This window comes from Scomber japonicus, chromosome 10 (assembly GCF_027409825.1).
Source record: "Scomber japonicus isolate fScoJap1 chromosome 10, fScoJap1.pri, whole genome shotgun sequence".
Classification (NCBI taxonomy): domain Eukaryota; kingdom Metazoa; phylum Chordata; class Actinopteri; order Scombriformes; family Scombridae; genus Scomber; species Scomber japonicus.
The window spans coordinates 32,772,945-32,792,912 of record NC_070587.1 but is presented as its reverse complement, the minus strand read 5'-3'; the positions used below and the strand labels follow the sequence as shown (position 1 = coordinate 32,792,912).

The 19,968-nt window shown below is 40.4% G+C and overlaps 1 protein-coding gene across 1 annotated transcript in view; it reads left to right on the top strand.

Moving 5' to 3' along the window:
• si:dkey-22o22.2 (neural-cadherin) overlaps window positions 1-19,968 on the top strand; it is a 162,939-nt gene that overhangs the window by 46,049 nt on the left and 96,922 nt on the right. The window contains 1 exon segment of the mRNA XM_053327682.1: window positions 19,706-19,894. Within this exon segment, the coding sequence (XP_053183657.1) occupies window positions 19,706-19,894 (189 nt within the window).

Genomic DNA, 19,968 nt, shown 5'->3' with positions numbered 1-19,968 from the left:
CGCCGTGACGACGCCCGGTCAAAGACGCGCCTGGAGAAAAACCGACCGTACAGCTACACAGACGACCCACCATCACCCCACCAAAAATAAATCTTCCAGACACATCCAAGGCCTCCGCTCTGCTCTCCCAAAAAACTCCCTAAAGCCGGAGACGGACCCGAGAACGAGCCGAGGCCTGTGAAGACTAAATGAAACATTATTTCCACCAACTTGCACAGATTTTTTTAGTATTTGACAGTCAGGCAGAAGGACACGCTGCAAGAACTCTATGAAAGTCTAAAATATTGCATGTTCTAGTTATAAAACAAACATATCAATCAATCAGACTTTGACTGAGTCCGAAATCACTCCCTTATTCACTCATTCACTACTCCCTATATAATAAACACTACATAGTACTCCCTATATAATAAACACTACATAGTACTTCCTGTATAATAAACACTACATAGCACTTCCTGTATAATAAACACTACATAGTACTTCCAGTATAATAAACACTACATAGTACTTCCTGTATAATAAACACTACATAGTACTTCCTGTATAATAAACACTACATAGTACTTCCTGTATAATAAACACTACATAGCACTTCCTGTATAATAAACACTACATAGTACTTCCTGTATAATAACCATAGACTGTATAGAAGAAATGGACGTAACATCCGTGACGTCACCCATTGGTTTGTGGACTGCTGCTCGGAAGCCAATAGTTTCGAATCTAGGCAGCGCCATCTTGAAAATTTCAGATGCATGCTGGGAAAAATAAAAACACGGATTCTACTTATATGGGCATGAGGCGGAGCCATGGGCTGAGCCATGGGCGGAGCGGGGAGGTTGCTATGGTTGCGAGGGCTGGATCTCGAGGACATTGGGCAATCAACCTGTCAATCAGGACATAGCCACGCCCTAATGCATACCCTGCTTTATCGTCAAATATAAAATCAGGGAGGCCAAAATGTCCCAAATGAACATCATACTGCATTGAAGAAGGCTTTAAACTAGCGATTGAGACCATAAACACATTTTGAAAACGTTTACTGAGGTTAGAAATCAAGTGAGAAGTTGGTGAATTCTCCATTGACTTGTATAGAGACGGTCGCCCCCTGGTGGCCTTTTGATAGAATGCAGCTCTAAGTTACTTCCGCGTTAGCTTCATTTCAGAGGACCAGAACCTGATAATAACACTACATAGTACTTCCTGTATAATAAACATTACATAGTACTCCCTCTATAATAACTTATAATAACTTATTAATGGAGCAATAATGACTTGTTGAAATAAATGATTGGCTCAGTATTGCTAAGGAGAAGTTGGAGCAGCTAGCAGCCATTTTGGTCAGTTTTATTTGATCTGGTCTCATTTTACTCTTCTTCTTCTTTTCTTTCCTCTCTCTCTCTTTTTTGCTTCCATTATTTGGTGTTATCAAAAAAAAATAGATTTAAAAATTTGAAATGCTGAAACTTTTCCTTCCACTCTTTTTTTTCCCTTCACAGTGTATTTTTTTTTCTTTTTTAGCTTTGTCCTTTCATGTTTCCTCTCCTTTCTTGTCGTCTTTTCATCTTCTGGTGTAACTGTTGCAGAACCAATCTGACCGCCACACACACACTCTCTCACACACACACACACTCTCTCACACACACACACACACATCAAATACATTCCTCTGATTGCTGAAACTCTCCTCTCTCTTATTTTTTAGAGCCTCTGCAGCTTGAGTTTTTTTTTTTTTACTCCGCCCGTCTGCTCCTCGAAGCAGATTAAAACAAATGCTACGAGTTATCGGTAAATCCTGTTTCGACCCGTCCGGCTGCCCCACTTCTCATGATGCCTTTTCCCATCCAGCCAATCAAGAGGTGGGGGGGAGAAACACCAGTCTTTACAAGTCAGAAATGTGTGTTTTTTCCTTTTTCTTTAATCCATTTATGTCAGGTTTTTGTTTCCGTTGCTCCATTTTTCCCTCTCTTTCCCTTGACACACTTCATCTCTCTCGCTCTCTTTCTTCCACTGTCATTGATCCTCTCTGCAGTCGTGTCAATAGAAATCAGGCCTGTGGATCTCCTGTTTGTCTGTATGTTATTGAACTCAGGAGTGGGGGGGCCGCTGGGGGGCTCCTGAGCAGCAGCGGCAGTGGGGGCCCCCGCAGGGCTCAGTATTCCCCTCCGTGGGAAACTGAGGATCCTCGCTGCCAGCCGGAGCGAAGCGGCACTTATTCTCAGCCCGAGTTCGCTGGGAACTGAACAACGACGGCTGATGCAATGATGTCATCACTTTTGCTTTGTGGACACAGCGGCCATGTTTAATTTATGTCGCTCTAAAGTCTCATCTGATCCCTTTTTTTTCTTTTTTTTTGATGTCCAAACCTCCTCCAGTTTGTGGCGTTACAGCAGCCGGACTGCAGTATTAACACATTCTCACTTCTTCTTTTTTTTTTGCAATCAAGCATAAAACAAGAGGAGCTTATTAATATTTATCTTTATGCTTCTTATATGTAACACAGATGCAACTTCCTGTGGAGTTTATAGTGATATTACAACATACAGCAGATGCATGTTTGTACAGTCTTTTATTTTAATTGCTTGTATCGTTAAACCAACTTCTAACAAACTGATCTACTAACCAGTATCAGAAGCCTGATATATCTTATTCCTCTGTTAATCATAATAACTCTTGACTTACATTTTTGAAGTAAGTGCTAATTTGAGATGTCTTGCCATGCTTGCATTACATTTCTAACTGACTTTAAATACCAGATGTTTGAATGAATTATATGTACTGTAATTTCTGGACTATTAAGCCGCACATGTCTATAAGCCACAGGTGCCTACATTGGCGTAGGGCTGGGCGATATGGACCAAAAGTCATATCCCGATATATTTAGGCTGAATATCGATATACGATATATATCCCGATATTTTTATCGCAAAGTGAGAGCAAATGTTTAGTCACAGTCAAATCTAAATATGACATGTCACAATTAATTTGATTGAAACCAGCAGGATGAAATAATGCTCAGCTGTTCAAAGAACAATAAAATGTAAACATAAATACTGTATAACCACAGGAGTACGTTCTTTGAAATCAAAGCTCCCAAAGGTGCACATTTAAATGAACGATATAGCCCATCTTAAATAAAAATAGCCCATAAAATAAAATAAATATATTTATATGAGAAAAGCATCAACATTTTGACAACTATAGATGGCTTATTAAAATGTTATTTTATTAAAAGTAGTTGTGACTGGGTAGCTCATATCTCGGGTACATGGTTTTCAGTAACTTTTTAAATCTGACTTGTTCCACAGTTGCAACAGGGATCACGTCTTTAGCAATGTGATAAGTGACCGCTTTAGTTATAGTACACCACTCGTCACTTTTCTTTTCATATGGTACACTGCGGGAAAATGAAGCTTGCAGTGAGTTTTGTTTCGGGGCTGGAGCTTTTGCGGGTTGTGGATGGCTTGCAGCTGGGGCTTCTGCAGCGCGCAGTTTCACACACCCTTCGTACTGCAGTTTGTGCCACTGTCTGTTTTAGGTGGTGAAAAAGATTTGTAGTGCTTCCACCCCTGGCTGTAACTTGTTTATGTCACTCCCTACATATAATGTGATTTTGTTGCTCATCTGATACTTTGAATCCGAACCATCTCCATATTACTGAGCCACTACTTTTTCTTTTACCAACCAATTCGTCCTCCGCACACTCCACAGATGTTGTTGCTTCCTCCAAGTTTGTTGAAAAGTGCCGGAGTGTCTGCTCCAGCCCCTCCCCCCTCCGTGCGTGAAAGAGGAGGGGCGGGGGCGCGGGTAGCAGTGTAGTGCAGAGAGCCCGGGTCAGCAGCTTGTTTGGGGCAAGGATCACGGCGCAAATTTGAAATACGTATATCAATATATCCGATATGGTCCAATTCCATATCTCATTAAAAAATATATCGATATATGTTTATATCAATATATATCGCCCAGCCCTACATTGGCGTAATAACCCAATCTTCTACAGTAGTACAAATAGGGTCTTTACTCATGAATCCATGCATTGGAACGTTTGTAAGTACACCAGGAGTTTATTAAAATAACACTTACCTGATGGCTTTTACTCTGCTGCTACTGCTAAAGATGGAAACATCGCCGAAATATTGCACAACCACTGAAATACCATGTGGTCCATAATCCATAAATTAGCCGCTTCATTGTTTAAGCCATGAGGTTCAAAGCGTGGGAACAAAGTAGCGGCTTATAGTCCTGAAATTACGGTATATCTGTATAGTCATTGCATGCAGAACAATCATGATCATCTGAAGAAGGTAGGGGGGGTCATGAGGGAGTTTCCCAGCAAATCTGATCCAGAATGAACAATAAGTGTGAAGTGAGTGATGCTAACTAACTCTTACCTGCATTGGTTGTTTCATTGGGCGATTATATGGTATCATAAGGTGATTTTGGGTAATAGGATGGTTGGTGTGAAGTCATTTGCTGCGGCAGGCTGGAGGTCAACCGCTGCAGAGTGAGAAGAGAAGAGAAAGGTGTTTGTGTGAACGATCGATCAAAAGCCTCACAATGTTATAAACCAGAGTGTTTGTGTTCAGGCTGATGACGTCTGATGTGTGAAGGAAGATGAGATGTACTCAGGATTCGTTTGGTGCTCCAGTCTGATTATGATCAATGGCACGATCACGATTTCCGTCTCTGGTTCTGTGTAAGGAGTGTTCCTACAAAATAAAACCACAAACTAACACTTTTAATTGTATTTTTGACAATAACAGTGGAGGTCTACAGCACAGAGGACTAAGATATATATCAGGCTTTGGATTCACACACAGTACTTGTTAGTAGATCAGTTCATTGTTGGTTTAGATCCAATTCAGTTAGGAGAACTTGATTCTAAATTCAAAGGATATTGATGTTAAATAAAGTTTAAATGAAATCAACAGTGACGTGTATTTAGTTTAGTTTAGTTGTGAAACAGTTGATGAGCAGACTGGAGCTGCTGGACGATCTGACACATGATGTCTGAACACGTCAGATCCATCTGTGCTGCTGACTCAGCGCGATGACAGGAACATGTGACCTGAACCAGTCTGGACAGTAGAAGAAGACCCAGTCTGACCCAGTGTGACCTAGTATGACCCAGTAGGACCTGGTATAATCCGGTTTGACCCAGTATGACCTGGTATGATCCGGTCTGACCCAGTATGACCTGGTATAATCCAGTCTGACCCGGTATGATCCAGTCTGACCCAGTATGACCTGGTATAATCCAGTCTGACCCAGTATGACCTGGTATAATCCAGTCTGACCCAGTATAATCCAGTCTGACCCAGTTCATTAAACTCTAGAGAAGTCTGGTTTGGACTGGTTTAGTATCTCATCTAGAAAACACTTCTTGTTTGTAAACAGTTCTTGTCTGGTTTAGACTGTTTTTAACTGGTTTAGACTGGTTCATCATCATTTACAAAATCAGGCTGCACCATTAAACTCAAAAGAAGTCTAATCTGGTAAACAGTACTGGTCCAGTTTGGACTGGTTTAGACTGGTTTAGTGTCTCATCTAGTACATGGTTCTGGTTCGTAAAACGTTCTGGTCCAGTTTGGACTGGTTTGAACTGGTTTAGTGTTTCATCTAACATCTGGTCCAGTTTGGACTGGTTTGAACTGGTTTAGTGTTTCATCTAGTAAACAGTTCTGGTCTGATTTGGACTGGTTTGAACTGGTTTAATGTTTATTTTCTTCCTTAATCTCTTTAAATAAACGACTTTTTAAAAATATATATATTCAGTGCCATCCAAACATCCATCTCCTCTTTCCTCTTCCTCTCATCTTCCTCCTCCTCCTCTTCCTCTCCTCCTCTGACCACAGAATCGAGCCCTAATTGAGTTTTCATGTTGCGGTTTCGCTCCTCCTCTCGTCTCCTGAGAGTGCAGAGGTCTTCCACGTCTCCACCAGGACTCACAGATGACATTAGTGGTCAGGCAGAGACGCCGCCTAAAAAACACGCACACACATGAACTCCCCGCCATCCCTGAAAGACCGCTGTCCAGTGTTGTCTTTCATGCTATAAGTACAATAACAGGAGCTGGCTTTGTGTGTCTTTACTCTCGTCGTGACTCTGGAAGTGTGTTTCCATCCACCAGCTTTTAAGAGTGCGTGTCTGAGATGTAAAAGTAGACGTGTGGGTTAAAAGCAAATGTAAATCATAAATGGACTGTTCTTATATGGCGCCTCTCCGGTATTTCGACCACTTAAAGCACTTTTACACTACAAGTCACATTCACACATTCACACACCATTGGCGCGACCATTAGGACCAATTTGAGGTTGAGTATCTTGCCCAAGGAGACGAGCACTGTGTCTCAAATCACATATTTCTACTTCATCTACTTACTTGCTTAAAACACAAATTTTGCATTCACGTTATTGTTCGTGGTACTAAATCATTACGAACTGCTGACACTCATGCTGCTGCTGCTGGCAAAGCTCGCCTCCATCTTGGCTCAAGGGTCAAACTGCAATTCATGCCTTGTTTTCGGCCCACTCTGCATTGTACTCCCTGTTTTTAGCCATAGACTGTATAAAAGAAATGGACGTAACATCCGTGACGTCACCCATTGGTTAGTGGACTGCTGCTCGGAAGCCAATAGTTTCGAATCTAGGCAGCACCATCTTGAAAATTTCAGGTGCATGCTGGGAAAAATAAAAACACAGATTCTACTTATATGGGCATGAGGCGGGGCCATGGGCGGAGCAGGGAGGTTGCTATGGTTACGAGGGCTGGATCTCGAGGACATTGGTCAATCAACCTGTCAATCAGGACGTAGCCACGCCCTAATGCATACCCTGCTTTATCATCACATATAAAATCAGGGAGGCCAAAATGTCCCAAATGAACATCATACTGCATTGAAGAAGGCTTTAAACTAGCGATTGAGACCATAAACACATTTTGAAAACGTTTACTGAGGTTAGAAATCAAGTGAGAAGTTGGTGAAGTCGGCTTCAATCCGGTCTGTAGATTCACATTTATTCTGCTGCGTTCTGAGGCTGAAACCAGATGTTTGATTTTATTCAATTATTGATCATTTATTTCTGCCCAAATTCATGTTTTTCTTGAGTCATAACTGTCTACTGTGGGTTAAATTCAAGTTTCAGGACATCAGGTGCATCTTGAAGGGGAAGAGCAAGATAATAAAAAGCATAAAAGAAGGATGAGTTAGTGATAATTGAGCATTTATTTTATATTTATTTGCCAATTTTGTTCTTTGGTTTTGTTAAATTAAACTTCTATTTAAAGTCAATTCAGAAAATAGTCATAATAATAATAACAGTTTACTGTGAGACATTTACGCATTGATTTCTCCTGTTATTACTCTCATCATTATCTGGCTTGTTATCGTCACTTTAAATTTATATCTTTCACCCCCCCCTCTCTCTTTCATCCCTCTCTCTCTCTTTCTCTCTTTCTGTCTCACCCCCCCTCTCTTTCTCTCTCTTTCTCTTTCTCCCTGTCTCTGTCTCTCTGTCTCCCTCTCCCTCTCTCCCTCTCTCTCTCTCCCTTTCACCCCCCCCCCCTCTCTCTCTCTCTCCCTCTCTTTCACCCCCCCTCTCTCTTTCATCCCTCTCTCTCTTTCTCTCTCTTCATCAGCAGTGAAAAATAGGGCTTAATTAACTGTGTGCCTGCAGGACTTTGGCTTTCTGTGTGTGTGTGTGTGTGTGTGTGTGTGTGTGTGTGTGTGTGTGTGTGTGTGTGTGTGTGTGTGTGTGTGTGTGTGTGTGTGTGTGTGCAGAGGTAAAGTAGGCCAGTCTATAAGGTGGTTAATTAGGATGCAGCAGGCCTCTGTCCGCTGGCTCCCAGGGACCAGATGGAGAGCCGGGGTTCACAAACAGAGGAGGGTTTGTCCGATGATATTTTCACTTTCACCTCGACTCGACTGCAGCACCAGAATCCAGACTGAAGTTTCTTTTCCTCCGTCATCCCTCGTTTTCCTTTGCAAGAACCAATGTTGTGTTTGTGGCGAGCAGGACTCTGATATGAAATTACAAAACAGTTTACACACGTACAGATACACACGAGTCACATTTATTAAACCAAACAGCTTTATTGGCTTTACCATGATCAGATATAGTGCTGCTGAAGGATCGTTTGAATACTGACAAACATATAAATATACAGGGTTGAGAAGGTTACTGTGGAAAAGTAATAGATTACTGATTACTAGTTACTCTGTTTAACATGTAATAGATTACAGATTACTAGTTACTATGTTTAACATGTAATAGATTATTGATTACTAGTTACTCTGTTTAACATGTAATAAGTAATGTAACTATTTCAATGACTTCATCAAAGTAACGTAACTTATTACATTTGATGACTTCTAATTTTCTAACCAATGTTTTCATCTGTTAGGATAAATGTTCCCTCCATCTGTCCTTCCTTCCTTCCTTCCTTCCTTCCTTCCTTCCTTCCTTCCTTCCCTCCCTCCTTCCTTCCTTCTGTCCTTTTGTCCTTCCTTTTGTCCTTCCTTCCTTCTGTCCTTCCTTCTTCCTTTTTTTTCTTCTGTCCTTCATTGCTTCCTTCCTTCTGTCCTTCCTTCTTTCCTTCTGTCCTTCCTTCCTTCCTTCTGTCCTTCCTTCTTACCTTCTGTCCTTCCTTCCTTCCTTCTGTCCTTCCTTCTCTCCTTCCTTCTTTCTTTCCTTTCTTCCTTCCTTCTGTCCTTCTTTCCATCCTTCCTTCCCTCCTTCTGTCCTTCCTTCCTTCCTTCTGTCCTTCCTTCCTTCTGTTCTTCTTTCCTTCCTTCCTTCTGTCCTTCCTTCCTTCCTTCCTTCCTTCCTTCTTTCCTCCCTAAGATCAGCTGTTAGAGTAAATGTTCTCATTAAGCACCAAAATCTAAGTGCAGCTGTGTTGTCATGGATACTGACATGATTTATAAGGGAGATCATTTCTTATAAAGCAACATTTATCTCTCATTGTAAAATGTATTCATTAGTTCATGTAGATTTTAGAATATAAAATAAAGATGTTTGATGAATAAAGTGGCTTTAATTGGTGCTGTGACTCCAAATAAGCCCACATCATGATTTATTTACTAAATATAAACAAAATATTGATTTCAAAATGATTATAAGAATATAAATATAAAGAATATGAACTATTAGAATAACTATACTATGTGGAGTTTATTATACTGGGAGCAGTGGCACACGCATGGTAACACAAAGCCAGAGAGTGCTTTCACATGTCACAGAGACTTGTTGCCCCGGCAACTGGTCCCACAGGAACACCTGCACCCTCTAAGTTACCACGGAGACACATCCCACACTGTCAATCACACACACACACACCTCCTGTATGTATAAATGTGTGTGTGTGTGTGTGTGTGTGTGTGTGTGTGTGTTCTGTAGATTTCAGGTAACACAGATATGTCTGATCTTTCTCTGGTGCTAACACAGCTGTGTTTGTGTGTCTAAACTCTCTCTCTCTCACACACACACACACACACACACACTTCCTTCCTTCCTTCCTTCCTTCTGTCCTTCCTTCCTTTCCTCCTTCCTTCCTTCCTTCTTTTGTCCTTCCTTCCCTTCTTCCTTCTGTCTTTCCTTTCTTCCTTCTGTCCTTCCTACCTTCCTTCCTTCCTTCCTTCCTTCCTTCCTTCCTTCCTTCTGAGGTTTTTTCTTGGTTCTTTTGTCCTTACTTCCCTTCTTCCTTCTGTCCTTCCTTCCTTCTTTCCTTCCTTTCTTTTGTCCTTCCTTTCTTCCTTCTGTCCTTCCTTCTTTCCTTCTTTCCTTCTTTTTGCCCTTCCTTCCTTCCTTCCTTCCTTCCTTCCTTCCTTCCTTCCTTCCTTCCTTCCTTCCTTCCTTGTGAGGTTTTTTCTTGGTTCTGCCTCCTACAATCTTCTCTTAAAGCTCCACAAACACAATGAAAAAGAGTCTGGAGGGTCGTGAGCTGCTTGTCGTCTTGACATCTTCTCGTCCTTTATCTCTCTTTCTCATCCTCTCTTGTTTTGTTTTTTTTATTATTCTCTCAGTTTGTTCCCTTCCCTCCTCTCCAGTTTTGTTAAAAGCACTTTAAAATAAACACACAAACTCACACTTTAATCACCTTCCTTCATCGGCTGTGTGACAACCTGTGGGCGCGACCACAGTTTAATTTAATCCCCCCCCCCCCCCCCCCCCCAATTGAAGCAGCAGCAGCAGCAGCGGTGGTGGTGGAGGCAGTTTGCTATTTCTGAAGCGGCGCTGGTTTTCTGCCACAGCTCTCCGCTTTTCACGCTGAATACATTAAAAAAAACCTCTCTTCTCATTGTGTCTGCATGCATCTCTCCATTCTGTCGCCTCCCGTTAACACCGCCACGTGTCAGACAAACTAATCCCCCCCCTCCAAAACATAAGCAGCACCGAGGAGTTTTTGGCATTAAGCAAAGCAAACTATTCCCTTTCTGTCTTTGTTTCAGCCGTGGACTTATTTACAAGTCAAGTGTTGGTAAGATGAGGAATTCAAAAATATGTTAGAAAATAGTTATAAAAGCGGTTTGTTAAAATGTACATTTAGTATTTTTTTTGGTTTTATATCAGTTGAAATGACATTTGCACCATTTTTTACCAAAAGTAAGACTGAATGCTCCTGAAAATGTCAAATGGTGTAACCACAAAAGAATGATAAATATTACATATTTTATCCACCTAGGAAGAAAGAAAGATAAAGGACGAAGAAGAGAAAGAAAGAACAAGAAATTAGAGGAGAAAGAGAAAGAAAGAAAGAAAGAAAGAAAGAAAGAAACAGGTGTAACCACAAAAGAATGATAAATATTACATATTTTATCACCTACAGTGTATTTAAGTGGACTTATACTAATAATGACTGTAAATGTTTCCTGATCTCCATGGTTACTAAGATGAAATGTAATATTTAGAACAATAGTATTCCATTAGCTTTATTTAATATAAAAGTTATAATGTAAGATCATGCCAAACTAGTTGATATGGGGTTCTATTGACTATTTACTGTTTTTAAGCAACGTTCAATTATTTGGTACAAAGTTTTTATGGTTACACCACTTAGACATTTTTACCATAATCCTCTAATATATTCTCCTTCCTTCCTTCCTTCCTTCCTTCCTTCCTTCCTTCCTTCCTTCCTTCCCTTCTTCCTTCCTTCCATCCAAAGTTTTTATGGTTACACCACTTAGACATTTTTACCATAATCCTCTAATATATTATCTCAAAATGGATTAAAAGCAGAAATTTGATGCTGGGTCCATAAAAAAAGAACGTGTGAAGTTATTCCTATGTTTATTTTCACATTTTAACCCTTTAAATTTAACCTAAACCACATGGACACAGACAAACATCACTGACCCAGATGTATTCATCCGCTTTTATAAAACAGGATGTTTCATTCTCAACGCTTCCTGTTTGATTGGTTTGTGCTCAACACAGAACACCGGACAGATGGGAATTTTTCTCCCTGTGTGATGGCTTTATGAAACTTTATTGATCTCTGCCAAGGAAATTAGGCCAACGCCGCTGCCAATCCAAAGCGATTTCAGCGGATAAACAGAAAGAACGAGTACAATCAACAAACACGAGCTCAACACGAGTCACTCTCCAGAGCTCAAACCTCTGCCAACAACCATCAGTAAATCTACTTCTGCTGGAAAATTGGAGGGAAGCACCAGGCAGAGCCGGAGCCGTCGTGACATGAAACATGAAAGTTGCAGGGAGAAAAAAAAAAGGAAAACTCAACATACACCAGCGTGACAGCAGCTCAGCAGGGACACGGATGTATATGAGAGACACACAGTGGAGATGATAGGGGGGGCGGGGGTGGGGGGGGGTGCAGGAGAGAAGGGAGTTTACAGGAACAGAAGATGAGAGATGAGAGATGAGAGGAGAGTTGGCGTCTCTCCTCAAAACTCCTTCGCTGGCTTGTTTTTTCTCTGCGTGGCGATCTGAGCGGCCGGCTGGGACTACTTCCTGCAACACATCGTCTGCTTTTACTGTATCTCAACATATTACCGTACTGTCCTGAATATAAGAGCATCTTGATTATAAGAAGAAAATTTCCCTGAGATAGTTTTAGTCCAAAGACATAAATCCCACATTTGTATATCTTGTTAGTTTCGGTATCAGTCACACTGACTGACTTTCAGTTTCTTGGTTGCATTTTGTCAGACTGTCCCTTTGTCTTTTGTGACAGCAATCATTTATAACTAATTAATTGATTTGACTGTTTTTTGACTGACAGATGACTCAGACCTCGATCCACTGCTGCAGCTTAAACCAAACACTTTTTTTTCATAGCTAACTATTGTTGTGTCTCAAATCTAATTTGTTAGGAGTAATTATATTTGGTGTTATTAATATGTTGAGGTCATAAGTGGCTCCATTTTTCAAACAGGAAATGGCGGCTGAGGATGTTGTTTCTATGGTGAACATTGCTGCTTAATACAAATCTAAATTATACATGTGTTTATTACACTTAGCACTACTATACTGTAGTCACATATAAACCATCAGTAGGTTTATTGGGTTAATTTAACAGTCTGTAATCATGAATGAATGAATGAATGAATGAATTTTATTGTCATCTTACCAGCAGTACAATGAGATTTTGTGAGGCTGTCTCTAAATAAATAAGACAAAAGACAAGCAAACAAACAAACACTATGCAAGTCTAAAAGAGATGCGTCAGAGCAGCCTCTGCATAAATGTCTTAACTTGATTTGGCACCATGAACGATAACGTAAATAATGCGTTAATCGTCATTTAACCGTAAATGCGCAACAGCCACGTTTGATTGGAGACAACACTAAAGCCCAATTTCCACCGGGTCCGTCAGCAGCGTTACAGCTGCGCCACGGTCACCGGAGCTGATAGGTGCCTCTATAACCAATGAGAGTGTCTCCACCAGCAGCGTCTCATCAATCCGCAGCATTTCTATTTTTGACGGAGCTGTTTCTAACTCGCGACAAGCTCAACAGAGCAGATTGTACCAGACAGGAAGTCAGACACATAATCGGCATAATTAAACTTCTGTCTTTCAAAATAAAACAACCGGTGCAGCCTCCCGATCGTATTTCAGCAACAAACATGAATAAAACAGATAAAGACTCCATCTAGCTACGTAGCTACTGACACATGACATCAGCACAAAAATCAAAGAAAATTACCAAATCAACCAAAATTGAGAAAGTAAAAGAAAATTGGGCCGTTTAGTTGTGCTGCTACTACAGTAATTACGGTAGACTAAAGGCACTCGTTTGGATTAGAGTGTGCTGCCGTAATTACTGTATTAGCAGTGCAACTTCATTTTAAAAGGCAGATTTCTCTCCCAGAGCTCTGCTGCTGTAACGCTCCCAGTGTGAGTTGACACGAGCAGAGGACGGAGATAAACCGTAGCGCTGACGGACCCGGTGGAAATCCTCAGTAACCTGTCGAAAATTTATACAGTCATTATCACAACGCGCCAACTTCTTGATTGAAGTTTGACCCGTTGTTCATGTAGCAGTAGTGCGGATGTAGTTTTCGTGTGCAGTTAGGGATTATTAGCAACTTTGACTGGTTTTTAACTCCAAATACAGATGTGGCATTGTTCCAAAAAATATGAAAAAGGTTAATAAAAGGTTTTTATTTGACTCACATCACAGTAGCACAGTCTTCTTCAGAGCGTTTAAAATGGTCTCTGTGTGTGGAGCAAAACAAACCAAATGTGGAGAAACCCCTAAAAAAAAACATGACGGCATCACACAAGGAACAAATAAATCATCAAAAAAAAAGGTAAAACAAAGTAGATATTTTTTGCCATAATCCTGCAGACTGACTTTGAAAACGTAGAAAAAAAAACTTCTGACACACTGCTCTACAAGAGATGGTATAAAAGCTGCGTCGTCACAGATGTAGACGCTCAGTTATTTCCTCCTTCAATTCGGTTTGTTTTGTTAAGGTGTGATAGATGCTTTTTACTCCTCTGTTCATCCTGGTTCTTTACGCTTTCAGCAGCTCAAAAGTTGGCAGGTTAAAAGTTCATGTCGGAGCCTTGAAGTCTGTTTTTCACTAAGAGACGGAGATGACTGAAAATGCTAATCTCACTCCTCTCACATTTATATGAGAAAACAAACTTTGGTGCAAATTTAATCTAACCAAACACAGAAAATTACCCCCCAAAAACACGAGGGATCTGGGGTGGAAGCAGATGGAATGATTGGAATTGGATGGAATTGGAAGCAGAAAACTGAACTACAGACTAAAAAAAAAAAAAGCAGAAATAAACAACAGAAACTTGGTTAAACATCATTTTATGAGATGTGGAAGAACTAAAAAAGAGTTCACGCTTCAGAGGACAAACGCGCCCCGTCCCTGTGTGGAAATGACTGTTCAACATTCAGGTTTTTTAGCCCCCTTCCTCATCTATCTTCCACTCCTCTTATTCGCCCCGAGCCGGACGTTGTTCCTCCTCCTGCGGTTTTCTGTATGCATGCATGCGTGTATGTTCAGTGAGCTCTGGGGCCGAGCTCAGCGGCTCGCATCAGGAATCAGCACGGCGCTTGGGCTGCCGGGCGCATTTCCTGCGATGAAGAGGAGTGGAAAGAAATGCGGCAGTGTAGAGAGAGTTTAAAGTCTGGTGTTGGGCTGCTGAGGATGTGTCAAAGCCCCCAAACCTTAAACACAGACATCTTTAAATCTGAAACATGGCTGATGATTTTCTCATTGTTTTAACCTCCTGTGACCCTGCAATGACTTTATACTTCATTCTGCTTAATTTTGACCTTTTGCCCTTATTCATGCACACTTTTTTGTGCTACCTCATGGTAGCTAAGGCACAATACAGTGTCAAAATCAGTGTTGAAACTAGTTTGGCCAAGTAGAGTCAGCCCTATGTTCCCACAGTCTTATGTTCCCTCAACCCTATGTTCCCTCAGCACAGGTATGGCCATTCCCTAATGCACATTACGTGGTGTTATTTTTCATACACGAAAATGCTTGAAAGACATGAAATTCTTTATTTTATTATTAAACTGAGGGAACATAGGGTTGTGGGAACATAGGGCTGTAGATATATAAGGCTGAGGGGAACATAGGGCTGAGGGAACATAGGGTTGAAGGAACATAGGGCTGAGGGAACATTGGGATGAGGGAACATAGGATTGAAGGAACATAGGGCTGAGTGAACACAGGGCTCAGGGAACTTCGGGCTGTGGGAACACTGTTGAGGGAATATAAGGTTAAGGGAACATAAGGCTGTGGGAACATTGTGTTGAGGGAACATAGAGCTGTGGGAACATTGTGTTGAGAGAACATAGGGCTGTGGGAACATTGTGTTGAGGGAACATAGGGCTGAGGGAACATAGGGCTGTGGGAACACTGTTGAGGGAACATAAGGCTGTGGGAACATTGTGTTGAGAGAACATAGGGCTGTGGGAACACAGTGTTGAGTGAACATAGGGCTGAGGGAATATAAGGCTGAGGGAACATAGGGCTGAGGGAACATACAACATTAATTGTATTTCTTGTATAGGTGCTACACATTTTTGTCCATTGAGGCTCTTCCAGGTCAAATTTGAGCCGTATCTATTGACATGACTTTTTGTTAAATGAATAGTTAATAGTTTTAATAAGATAGTAGTTATGAGTATTTCTTTTCATGAAGTAGCAGTGAAGATAAAAGTGGATCAGGTACAAAACCTTATCAAATTTATATGAGGGGATTCATACTATGAGGGTATGTAAGGGTTAACTTGTTGCTGAAGAAGAAACGATAAGAAAAACATATTTTTGAGCACAAAGGGACTTTAATATTTATCAATAACATCTGCTGTACATCAATTTCAAGTCTTCAAATTGAATACGAGCCATGTTTTTAAAAAAATATCATTTCCTGGATGAAATGTGTCTTCATTACATCAGTAACAGCCTGTAAAACACCGAGCTACTAGGATGACGTGCTGTATCCTAACACAGGATTAATTAAATGTCATTATTCTAGTGTCAGCGACCTTTCATCAGCCTGGAGGACTGAATAAGACAGCTCCTCCTCCTCCTCCTCCTCTTCCTCCTCCTCCCTCCTGGACCTATGTTTCCATACAAAGAGGTCCAGATTTTCTTTTTGCCCGGACTGACACATGTGCTGACCGCCGGCACTGCGTCTGAAACGTGTTGATGTTTATCATGATAATGGGACAGATTTCATTTCACTTTCATACGCGGCCCACAGCGCAGCATATGTAAAACAACAGACAGAAATAGATGTGATTATGCTGGAATTTACGAGCTGACTGAAGACTGAAGACCAGCGACGCAGAAGAAGACAGACGAGCACTGAGCTGGAAACTCTCCTTCATCACCTCATCTTCCTCTTCTTCACTTTGTTCTTTCCTTTCCCCCCCAACACTATTTCCTCTCCTCTTCTCTCTCTCTCTATCTGATGCTACTATTGTACTTTCTACTTTTCAGATGTAGATTTGACACAATGGATAATATAACAAGCTTTTAAAATACAACACATTGTTAAAGATGAAACCAGACAGCAGTGTGTAGTCGGCTCACATTTCAGATGTCTATGAGTTGTTAACAGCTCCACCAAATACTGATTTTTCCCTCTAAACTTCTCACATGCTTTCATTTCAATAAATGTTCGAATGATCCAATATTTCAGCAAAAATCAAAGATTAGAGAAAAAGTCCAAAAACTGAAAACACATTTGTGTATTAGAACTTAGTTTTTTCTTCTTTCCTCTCCCATTAATCATCTCAGCAGCCCTCACATTTATCTGCTGACCCTTTGGAGGGGCCCCACCCCTAGGTTGGGAACCACTGTAACTGTATATAAAGTAGAGTAAACTAGCTAACTGTATATAAAGTAGTATAAACTAGCTAACTGTATATAAAGTAGTATAAACTAGCTAACTGTATATAAAGTAGTGTAAACTAGCTAACTGTATATAAATTAGCGTAAACTAACTTACTGTATATAAAGTAGTATAAACTAGCTAACTGTATATAAAGTAGTATAAAACAGCTAACTGTATATAAAGTAGTATAAACTAGCTAACTGTATATAAAGTAGTATAAACTAGCTAACTGTATATAAAGTAGTGTAAAGTAGCTAACTGTATATAAAGTAGTGTAAACTAGCTAACTGTATATAAAGTAGTGTAAACTAGCTAACTGTATATAAAGTAGTATAAATTAGCTAACTGTATATAAAGTAGTATAAACTAGCTAACTGTATATAAAGTAGTATAAATTAGCTAACTGTATATAAAGTAGTGTAAACTAGCTAACTGTATATAAAGTAGTATAAACTAGCTCCACCTCCAGCAGCTACAACAGTAACATGTTGCTCTAACACTGATGCTTCACTATTAATAATCTAATGATGTCATATATAACAATATATCACTACTTTTACTGTAATACTGCATACTACATCGCTCATAATACTGCAGTACTTTCACTGTAATACTGCATTACTACATCACTCATAATACTGCAGTACTTTTACTGTAATACTGCATACTACATCACTATAATACTGCAGTACTTTTACTGTAAGGGGATTTGTACATTGTTGTATTGCTGTACACTTTTAGTGAAGTTCTGAGTACTTCTTCCACTTCTCCCTGCCTCATTCCTCTCAATTTTTCTCCCATCTTCCCTTTTTTGTTTTTGTCCTTTTCTCCTTGTCTGTTTCATTTCTCCACTTTCTTTATCTGTCCCGTCTCCTTCCCGTACTCCTCTTTTCTTTCCTCTCCTGCTCTCGGTGTGTTGACAGACCTTCAGAGGCAGAAACACAGGCAGACAGCGTTGTGTTTTTACCTCCTCCTCTCTCTCCTCCTCATCATCCCTCTCTCTCCTCTTTCGTCGTCTCTCACTCTCTCTCCCTCTCTCTCTCTCTGAAGTAAAGTTTTCTTTCTTGTTCGGGTTGTTGTCTCCTTCGCCGCTGTGAGATGACAGAGGTGACAACACAACAGCGAGCGCCGAAGCGCCTTTCAAACCGTACAAATCCCTCCTCAGAACCAGCCGACATCTCTGCTGACGTGTGTGTGTGTGTGTGTGTGTGTGTGTGTATTTTTGACTGGGCGAACACAAGCTCCTGCTGCGTGTGATCCTCTCAAAGTTTTGTTTTATTTTTGCCTTTTTTCACTTCTTGTCTTCAGGAGGAACACAGTGGAGATGAAAGATTTAGAAAGACGGTGGATGTTGTAGAGAAAAATGTCACCTCGTCCCCCTTTGGCAGATTTTTCATTGCAGCTACGTGAACCAATGCAGTTAGTTTAGCTAACAAGACGTTACTACAGACCAGAGACAGACAGACAAACAGACTAAAACTGACTAAAACGCACAAAACAGCAGTTACAACACAAGCTAACGTCATTAAACAGCAACTTCAATTTTTGTTCACAAGCAAACTGCAATTGAGGTTACTGAAGATGTATTTATTTTAACTATTTATTTAAGATTTATGAGGCAGGGACAGTACACATCAATCAACATTTTTTCGATCAAACTGCAGTGCTAATGTGTCAGAGTTAGCCAAGAAGCTAGCTTTCATTTGTGGTCACAATAAAAAAAGAAAAGAGAGACAAAGATATAATATTAAAATAAACATTACATTATGAATTATAACACCTCATTAATACAAACAGTGAATAATAGTATTGTCCACAGTAGAGTCTGGTGGTTATATACAGTTTTGGGGTATGACTGCAGCTCTGTTGTTTGAACCAGTGTTATAGAGTATTTTTAAACAGTGAAAAGGTTGAACAGGTCCTTATATGTTTGGGTAGAGTCCTCCTCCTATAAGGAACAATGTAGTCCCCTTTAAATGTGGACCTTGAGGTTCTGGTTTTGTTCTTTCTGGCCACAAACTGGCTCAGTGGTGGAGGGATTTCAAAAACAAGGCAGGCTTCATTGTACAGTCTGAGATCGTCTTATACTTATGAATGATGTTACAGTGGTGATATCTGTTGGGCTTCTTGTCCTGGATTTGAAGTGCTTGTTTATTGAGGGACTCGAACTGATTTATTGGAGTTATTCCTGTTTGTCTCAGTTGACAGGTAGGGATGAATGAATCTGAAGTTAGCCAGACCAAACTTCATGGTATGGACGACCTTCTTCATGTGTTTTTTGTGGATCCTCTGATCAGTTAATTGATGGATGATTGGTTTGTTTAAGAGTCTCCAGGTCACAGAAGACATTTGTTTATACAGGATTTTTATCTTTTGGCATTTTGGGAGGAAGAAAAGATCCTGTCAGATTCAGCAACACCGATGAATCTATGTCATGTAAAACTGTTAATCTGTAAATCTAGTTTAATTTTCTTTTCATATTTTTATGTTGTTTTTGGAGTTTATGTGTCCCTGAATGGATTTAAGTGGTGGGTGTTTTTTAGTACAAAGACTGGCGCTTATGGTGCTGGAGGAAAAATATTGTTGGGGGCGACAGCATAAAGATTTTCACTAAAAAACTAATTAGTGAAATTTATCACAGTAAAACCATTAAACACCAACAGAGTCTGTGAGTTTACTGCTTTTATTTAGTGGTTTTAATTAGCTGTTTGTTGCAGGTCAGTGCACCTCCTCTCAGACTTTTAACTCCACTATCAGACTCATCGTGAAAGCTTTAATCAAACTGTTAAATTGATCATTATACTATTATAAATTAACATAAACTAAATAAATAATGTTGTTCTTCTCTCCCCTGCAGGTGATGAGTGGTACCTGTGCAGGTTGACTCTGAGCATGCCCAGTCAGGCCGACCTGCAGTGGACGATGTTTCCTTCGCCTTACCTGAGCGCCGTCGGTCCAGACGCCACACCTGGCTCTATAGTGTACCGCTTGTCGGCACGGCAACGAGATGGGACGCTGGCACAGATGCAGTTTCTGCTACTGGATGGTGAGTGTTTATTTAGTTTAATGTGACTTTATAGGCTTAAATTTTAGAATCTATGTTAGAGATGTGACCAATAA